The sequence below is a fragment of the Kryptolebias marmoratus genome, linkage group LG14 (genome assembly GCF_001649575.2).
Source record: "Kryptolebias marmoratus isolate JLee-2015 linkage group LG14, ASM164957v2, whole genome shotgun sequence".
NCBI classification, from domain to species: Eukaryota; Metazoa; Chordata; class Actinopteri; order Cyprinodontiformes; family Rivulidae; genus Kryptolebias; species Kryptolebias marmoratus.
The window spans coordinates 26,312,483-26,321,150 of NC_051443.1; the positions used below are offsets into that span (position 1 = coordinate 26,312,483).

Sequence of the window (8,668 nt, forward strand, 5' to 3'; positions counted from 1 at the left end):
GTTATAAAAACTCCAGCTAGCTTTCCCAATGAGTGGAAGATAAACAACGATATTACGTAATATCTAACTGTAAAATGTTTAGTTTACTAAAGTATTTCAGCAAACTTCAGCCTAGTGTCAAGCTTTTATTTTGGTACTTCCTGTTTCAGGCGTAAAAAATTTGCATATTAGCTAAATATTTAGTTTCATCAGCGGGAGGAAGTCACACACTGACGCATGATTTCATTTGTATTTTTTGACTGCCGTTCCCGTATCTCATGAGTGAGGGCGAGGCCTTTCGTGATGAAACTCTGAACTCGGTGAAAGGAGAAACACGACGATGTGACTAACGCTGCAAATCACACTAAAAATAGCAGCTGGGATCTTCTGCAACTCTTCAGGCTGTAATTACTGCTTCTGCTTCACTTTGACATGAAAGCTGAAGATCAAACATTTACATTCCTTCAAGGAATTCTGACTTTTTATTTTCGCTTCAGTGATCTGTCTTTAGGTTCTTTACTGATAATCAAACCTTAAATTAATTTAAATTCAAGGTTTCATGGAAACAAAACAAAAAGAATGTCAGGGGGTGAATACTTTTGAAACTATAATAAAGTTCAGAGCCACGGCTGTCGTACCGACCGACACGCCGTCTTCTTGGTTTAAAGAAATCAGACCTGCAGAGCTGAGAGACATTTACTTCCTGTCAGGAAATATTTGATTTAAGGAGGAATGAAAACCCAAACCAGAGGGATTCTGTGACACATGCACGTTTAATCCACATCAACCCAAACTGACTCACATATGAAGATATCTCCAAACAAAAACACTTTAATAACAGAAATAAAACCAGGCGTGGGTTTAACACACACACACAAACACACGGGAAGGACTTTATCCAGTCATGCTAACAGAAACATTTAACAGCTAAAGGTGGAATTCAGGTTTTAATTAAACTCACAGCTCCTACAGCTGCCGTCAGACACTTCCATCCACTCATGAGATCATCATCAGAAGTTAGAACTTACTTTCACCGACAGCTGGTCTTAACTTGAAAGGGCCTGTTAACTTCCTGTTAGTGACTCTGACTGACTGCAGCCGGTAGTTTCTCTGTCCCAGCCCTCTTGGACTGACCAACACTCATCTGTCCCCCTTAGATGGAAAGAAACTGGTTCTGATGTTCAGGAAGAACCCAGAAACCAGCAGAGTCCCTGTCCACCAGTGAAGACAGTTCGACATCCTCATGAACTGAGAGGACCAAGAAAGAAGCTCCAAGACCTTCAAGATGGACTGAAACCTGCAGCTGTCCTCATGGACAACACAAATGTCTTATTGAGACAAGGACTGATCTGTTTGGACACAAAGACAAGAAGGACGTTTGGAGGAGTCGAGGTGAGGCTTCAAGGCCTGAGAACATTGAACCAACAGTCAGGAGGACTTCCTCCAAACTCCTCAACTTCTCCTTCAATCAGCAGCTGGACACAGCTGGGTCCAACAGGACCATGATCCCAAACACCAGAGCTGGTTTCTGATTGGACCAGGCTGACATGAAGCTCCTGGAAGGCCTTCTCAAAGACCTGACTGAATCTCTGTGGACTCTGATTAAAAGTCTGAAACCAGGAAACCAACCAGAAGAACTCGACCAAGAAGAGACCAACACCAGGTCCAGGAGACACCTCAGCAGGTGTCTCCTGGACCTCCCTCAGCAGGTGTCTCCAGGTCCTCCGTCAGCTGGTGTCCCCTGGACCTCCCTCAGCAGGTGTCTCCTGGACCTCCCTCAGCAGGTGTCTCCTGGACCTCCCTCAGCTGGTGTCTCCTGGACCTCTGTCAGCTGGTGTCTCCTGGACCTCCGTCAGCTGGTGTCTCCTGGACCTCCCTCAGCTGGTGTCTCCTGGACCTCCCTCAGCTGGTGTCTCCTGGACCTCCGTCAGCTGGTGTCTCCTGGACCTCCGTCAGCTGGTGTCTCCTGGACCTCCAACACCTGCTGAGGGAGGTCCAGGAGACACCAGCTGACGGAGGACCTGGAGACACCTGCTGAGGGAGACAAGTGAAGGTGAATCGTAGAATCGATCCAACATGGAAAAAGAATGGTTCATATAAATCATTGAAAAGCTCATTTTAATGACATTTCTTCCAACAATGAGTGGATGGAAACTTCTGACCACTTCTATCTTTGATTCTTTCACCCCATGTCCTCCAGAGGGTGGGATCAACATCATGAAAAGGTCCAAACAGCAAAAACAGGAAATAAGTCAGTCTGAATATTAATTAATTCCCAAGGAACATCATGAGATGGTCCCGTTCCTTTTGTTCCAGAAAGTTTGGGTGTTTGATAAAGAAAAGGGCGTCTCTTTTGGAAGCATGAATATCCCTTCCTGCTGAGCCATGACAGTTATTACACTAAAGTAAACACTGCTTTCTATTTTCAGCCCGAAGTGTGATATCTGCCCGGGGATTCCCTGACATTACACAGCTCTGACTCACGGTGATTACGCCGTCCTCGTGAAAGCAGCTCAACACACCCAGAAGCAGCACGTCACACGAGCGGTTCTCATAGCCACCACGCAGAACGCCACTTTCTAAAAGGTTTGTGAGTCACAGCGTCTTATCGTCTTCACACCAAACTGGTGTGATGAGGTCTGTTGCCTCATCCAGAAATCAGGGATTTTAGAAGAGAAAGGACTGAGGTTTCCTCTTCACCACAACATGATCCACAGTTACATTTCTGAAACGGGCCGAGACAAGACAGACTGTCTGTGAGACCAGGAAACTACAGTCCTGGTCTTAAAGAGTCCCCCTCCTTCAGGTCCGGGGGTTCAGGGCAGGAACTGATCATCAGGTTCTAAAATGATTCAAATCTGACCTGAGAGAACAAAAACACATGGCAGGTTCTACTGAGTCATTCTTAAATAAACAAAAACTAAAAGTTCAATCTGGGAGGATCAGCTGAGCAGAAGGAGTGGATGTCCCAGCAGATTCACCCTGAAGGTCAGACCGTGCAATGAGCTCCATCTCAGCCTCTACAGGCCTCAGTCAGCAGGTCAAAGGTTAAAGCCTCAACATGACAGCTCGACTTGACAGAACCAGAAGACTTCTGGAGCAGAACCAGACCAGAGGACAAATGTTTACCCTGAATGCACTGCAGCTGTCAGCACGGTGGTGGAGGGCTGATGGTTTGGGCTGATTCTGGAGTCAGATGTGACAAACAGGACAATGATCCCAAACACAGCAGAATGGTCCAGAACCAGGAGCTGGAACCAGGTTCTGCTGGGTCAGGAGCTGGACCCAGGTTCTGGTTCTGGTCTGGATGGTGCAGCTTCCATGAATGTTGTGTTTTCTGATGTAGAACACGTGGAACAGCCGAAGCTGAGATGAGTTCTATAAATAAACCTGACTTGACCTGAGGCGACTGCGTTAACTCAGGAAGCTCAGGTTAATGAAGACGTCATGTGATCAACCTGCTGTAATTCCTCCAAACACAGAACCGGTTCCTCGGAGTTACTGCTGCTGAAGCAGCAGTTTTCCCCTCACAGGTTCTGGAGTTTCACTCAGTTTGAATCAAATTCATAATAAACTTCTCTGAGGTTAAATTCAGTTGATTCTATAGGTCAGAATCTGTAAAACTTTAAGACAGGATGTTCTTAAAATGATGTTTCTTTGTGTTTTTAAACACCAGCAGGGAGTTTTGAACAACATGATATGAAACCAAATAATGATGTCAAGTGGAAAATTTAGACTGACATAATGTAATTCTGGTTAAAGTGTAAAAATGACATAACACACAAAGCTTGTTTTTATGCTTAATATAAAAAAATTACAGTAAGAGGAACTGAGCTGCAGTTCTTCAGACAAAAACACTCAAAGAGCTGAGTCAACAACCCGAGGGTCCTGAATTATCATACTGAGAAAATAAATGACTGGAACTACAGAATTAGCAGATTACATCACTTCAAATAAATCTGTTGCCCTCAGTCACAAGAGCGTGATGTAACATCCTCCACAACCACCGGGGCTGAGAGGGGCCGGCTGAGGGACTGAAGCTGCACAGCTACCTGCTAACAGCTACCTGCTAACAGCTACCAGCTACCTGCTAACAGCTACCTGCTCACAGCTACCTGTTCGAACCACTCTGGAGTCTCACCTGGAAGGTTGGGGATTCCTGCCTGTCCCCAAAATGGCTACCGAGCCTAAACCACGGCTGTAGCTGTTTCTTTACTCCTCTGTCAGCCGCGGTTAGCTTGTGCTGCTGCAGGGTTGAATGCATAAAATGCAGAGAATGCATCGTTATCGGTTTGTATTGCTAAAAACAGTTAGCCTGAGCAACAACAAGTGAAGTTAGGCTGACATCATCCCAGATCAGAGCTCAGAATAAACAGAACAGCCGAATGCTAATGCTAGCTGAGCTGGTGGCTAACGATACTAGCAGGAAGTTGAGCAGCTTCAGTCCTCCAGGTGTCAGAAAGTTTCAGATAAAGGAGAGAAATTAGCCTCAGCTTGAGCCTGATGGATGTTAGCAGACATCGCCTGAACTAAACTACAACAAACATGCAGCTGTTAGTGGCCGAAGGCTAACAGGCTCAAACGGAGGCTAACAGAACGAAGCGGGTCGGTTGGACCATTAGCTCGTTAGCTCAGCAGCTCCAGGTAGGTGACGGGAACCTTTCCCTTCTCGTTTCCTCGCTCTCCGATCAGCCAGTCTGGGTCCATTCCTGGGACGGTGTATACGGAGATCAGCTGGAGACAGGAAACAAGACAAAACAAGACAGTGAGACACGATTCAGGACAACTGGAGACAGGAAACAAGACAATGAGACAATGAGACAGTGAGACACGATTCAGGACAACTGGAGACAGGAAACAAGACAAAACAAGACAGTGAGCCACCGTTCAGGAGTCATGTTCTGCTCGGTTGTTGTGGCGGGAGCAGTGAGACGCAGCCCGGAGGTTTGATTCATTAAAAGGAGGATTCAGAACGAGTCTCATCGGTCGGACATGAATCTGAAAACAACACGACTCGAAGTTTAACAGCTAGAAAAACAAAACCTAAAAGAGGTTTACTTAAAATGAAACTGAAAGTTTTTCCATCTGAGATTATTTATTTATTCAACTAAACTTTTCAACCCTTTAAGCAGCTGGGAGTTGCTCTGCTGAACTCACATGCAAATCGTTGTCCCTCCCCACCCTCCTTCGGATGACCGTGAAACTGACCGAGGATCAGATTGAAAGTTCAGTGAAGCTGCGACACAACCACGCTGATTAATAACAGCAGCAGTTTCTTAGAGGGCTGTCAGCGTGACCTTTGACCTTCAGTCCAGAAATGCTCTCTTTGTTTGCAGTTTTTCTGTTTTTGATCTGAAGCCTTTCTAACCATCTGAAATCTAACAGACAGTTTTAGACAATAAACGATGGATCATATCCCAGAATGACTGGAAATGATGCAGAAAACCTAAAAACAAATATCTGTAAAGAGAGGAATGATTAATGCTTTACAGCAGCATGTGGATGTGGTTATCAGTCTGGATCCGGGAAATGACTCTTTATATTTTAAAGTAAAGGACTTTAGTCATCGGGGAAGAACTACCTTCTCCACATGTGGACATTGTTGTTGTTTTTGTTTACAAAGCGTAACTTAAAGCTTGTCTGAGAGTGAGTCTGAGCCGTATCTGAAGCTGATGGGGTTCAACACGTCGAGCTGCCGTTTGTCAGTGACTCACGAGTGAAACATCTTTTCTTCAGGAGACATTAAACGTAATATGGGAAAAAACAAGATCTGACGTGTTTCATGTGAGTAAAAACCTGTCCACACATTTATTAAAAGTGTTTTTTCCCTCCTTCAACAAACATTAAACTATAAAACTTCTTAAAATGAGGAAAAACTGAATCATTACCCTGTAAACCAACACAGGACAGCTTCCTTTACATCTATTAATATTTGGACACTGCAGGTCATTTATAAAGACTGAGGAACTGCTCTGTGTGTGAGGCTGGAAAAATAAACTGCAGAAAATTAAAAACTCTGAACTTCAATCAAATTAATTTATGTCAACAATCAGAAGGAGCAGAAAGGAACAGATTCACAACATTTAAACACGTTTTATCCTAAATTCAATCAGACTTCAGTGTTTCTGTCTCCTTCCACCCAGAACCCATCCGTCCTCTCTGCTGGAGGACAGAGGTCACACACCCAAACTCCCATTGACTTCCATTGGATCTGAGCTTACAAACAGGAAGTGAAGCCTCTCCATAGAACCCTGTAGAACCATCAGAACCTTCTGCTGCTCACGGGTCAAGAAGTTCTGATCCGACTGATAGTTTGTCTGAGGCTTACTTTTTACTCTGAGTTTCTGCCTGAGGTGCTGTCCCTCCCTGGGAATCACCATGGCAACCAGCTCCTTAGCAGCTTTTATATTACCCAGCATGCTTTTCTTCCTCTTGTGTTTCCATCATGGCCGCCCCCACAGATCCTTCAGAGCTTTGATGTTCAGGAGGAATCAGAGGAACAGGAAAAGGACTGGACCTGGAGTTTCACAATAAAGCTCACAGATGCCCTTCAGAATAAGAGTCTGGTACTGTCACAGTTTAGATCACAGGTGTCAAACTCTGTTCCTCGGGGGCCGTTCTCCTGCATGTTTTAGACGTGTTCTTGCTTTAAACACCTGGTTTAGGTGTGGACGTTCTTCAGAAGAACCTGATGATTGGGTGAGGAGGTGATTAAACCGTTTGAATCAGGTGTGTTGGAGCAGAAACAGATCAGGTGTGTTGGAGCAGAAACAGATCAGGTGTGTTGGAGCAGACAAACCCTCGAGGCCTGCAGTCTGACTCTCCGGGTTTAGATTATTACAGAGGCGGTCCTGAAGTTCTGCTGGGCTGCAGGATTGGAAACATTCAACATATTTTATCTTTTATTTAGATGTTGAAGGTTTTAAATGAGGTCTAATTTGATCCTGTGCTTCAGGCCAGTTGTTTTATTCAGGAGAAATAAATTATTTTCTTTCTGATGTTTTTAAAAAGCTTCGGTGTTGCAGAAACAATCAGGGGGAGACAAAAATGACAAAAGGTTTTCAAGATTAATGAACATCTTGGTGATAAAATCTAACTTCTTGTGCAACTCGAAACCCAAAGCATGACTCAGAATCAGAGCCTTTACCTCATCAGCCAGCAGGGAAAGCTCACTGGTATCGTGAGCATCGTAGTCATACAGAACCTTGGCCTTTCTGGCTCCGGTGACCGGCAGCTGATCAGAACCTGCAGCTCCGGTCGACACCGGTCCTGACGGGAAGGCAGAGGAGACGGGGTCGGGACAGCCGGCGCCAGAGGGGTGGGGGGCGCCGGCGGCGTTAGCACATCTGGATGAAACAAAAAACAAGCATGAGTGGTACAGACCGCTGGAGACCGGACCCACAGCGGCCCGTTCTCCGACTGCTTCAAGAACCGGACCCAACTGGACTCTTTGGTCCCCAGAACCTCAGAAAGACTCTGTAATTTAAACAAACCGAGAAGGAAAACGTCCTGCAACCATCAAATCAACAAAAACAAGATTTACAACCTGTGCTCTTATTTTGAAAACCAACATCCATCCATCATCCAGGTTCTGCGGTCTATCTGTGGTCGGGTCACAGAGGCAGCAGGTCCAGGAAGATCCCCAGATGTTAGACCTCAGGTTCTGAGTCGGCCCGGGTCTCCACTCAGTGTTCTGATCCATAAAACCTTCAGAGGGAGGCGCACTCAGACCCTGAACCTCCTCAGCTGACTCCTTTCAGTGAGGAGCAGCAGCTCAGGTGTTTAACATCACAAACATGTTTCTTTCTTTGTAATATTAAAAACCGGGCCAATCTCCATTTGAGTTAATGGTTAAGTTAATTTATTAGCCTGAGTGTCTCATGAAACAGCAGAACCTTTCATGAATGAATGAAATGTTGCTTGATGATGATTGGATACAAGTTAAAGCTTGATGCATAAATAAACTTTGTCTGATTAAATTAAATTATCTGAGGTTATGCAACGAGCTCGTCTGTTCCAGACCTGATGGCTGAAAGCACCGTGTGGCAAAACTGTACGTGCGCCTGACATCCAAGGTGCGCACGAGCAGACGGCAAGGTGACGAATCACCCCCCCCCCACTCCAAATATGAATCGGCTGAAAGATACTGGAATCCAAAGGAGGAGCGAGTCAGGCTGGTTCCCAGAAGCTGACAAAGGTGTTACCTTTAAAAAAAAAAAAACCTTTCCCACCACCCTCCCTCATTCTAGCTGCCTGGATCCAGGACCTGGTCCTGATCCAGACCTCCTGACCACAGCTGAGGGTGCAGACAGACCGGAGCAACATCCTCATTACTGCAGAGGAGGTAAAAACTCAGCTCACCTGTGGAGTTCCCTCTGAAGATCCTGCATGTAGTGATGAATCTGGGCATAAAACGTGGCCTGAGCTTCTGCAAAGTCCTGCAAACACCTCAGGTGGTTGAGCTGCAGGGAGGAGACAGGAGGAGACGGGAGGAGGAGACAGGGGGAGACGGGAGGAGACGGGAGGAGACGGGAGGAGACGGGAGGAGACATGGGGAGACAGGAGGAGACAGGAGGAGACGGGAGGAGACAGGAGGAGACATGAGGAGACAGGAGGAGACGGGAGGAGACATGAGGAGACAGGAGGAGACGGGAGGAGACAGGAGGGGACAGGAGGAGACGAGAGGAGG

At 46.0% G+C, this 8,668-nt stretch overlaps 1 protein-coding gene across 3 annotated transcripts in view; it reads right to left on the reverse strand.

Annotated features, from left to right (window-relative positions):
• Nucleotides 1-3,193: 3,193 nt before the first annotated feature.
• LOC108251757 (endophilin-B2-like) overlaps nucleotides 3,194-8,668 on the reverse strand; it is a 12,556-nt gene continuing 7,081 nt past the window's right edge. For all 3 annotated transcript variants that reach the window (XM_037979459.1, XM_037979458.1, XM_017442173.3), the window contains 3 exons: nucleotides 8,341-8,441; nucleotides 7,127-7,325; nucleotides 3,194-4,713 (listed from right to left, as the gene is read on the reverse strand). In XM_037979459.1, the coding sequence (XP_037835387.1) occupies nucleotides 4,606-4,713; nucleotides 7,127-7,325; nucleotides 8,341-8,441 (408 nt within the window). In that variant the 3' untranslated portion in view covers nucleotides 3,194-4,605. The remainder of the gene's footprint in view (nucleotides 4,714-7,126; nucleotides 7,326-8,340; nucleotides 8,442-8,668) is intronic.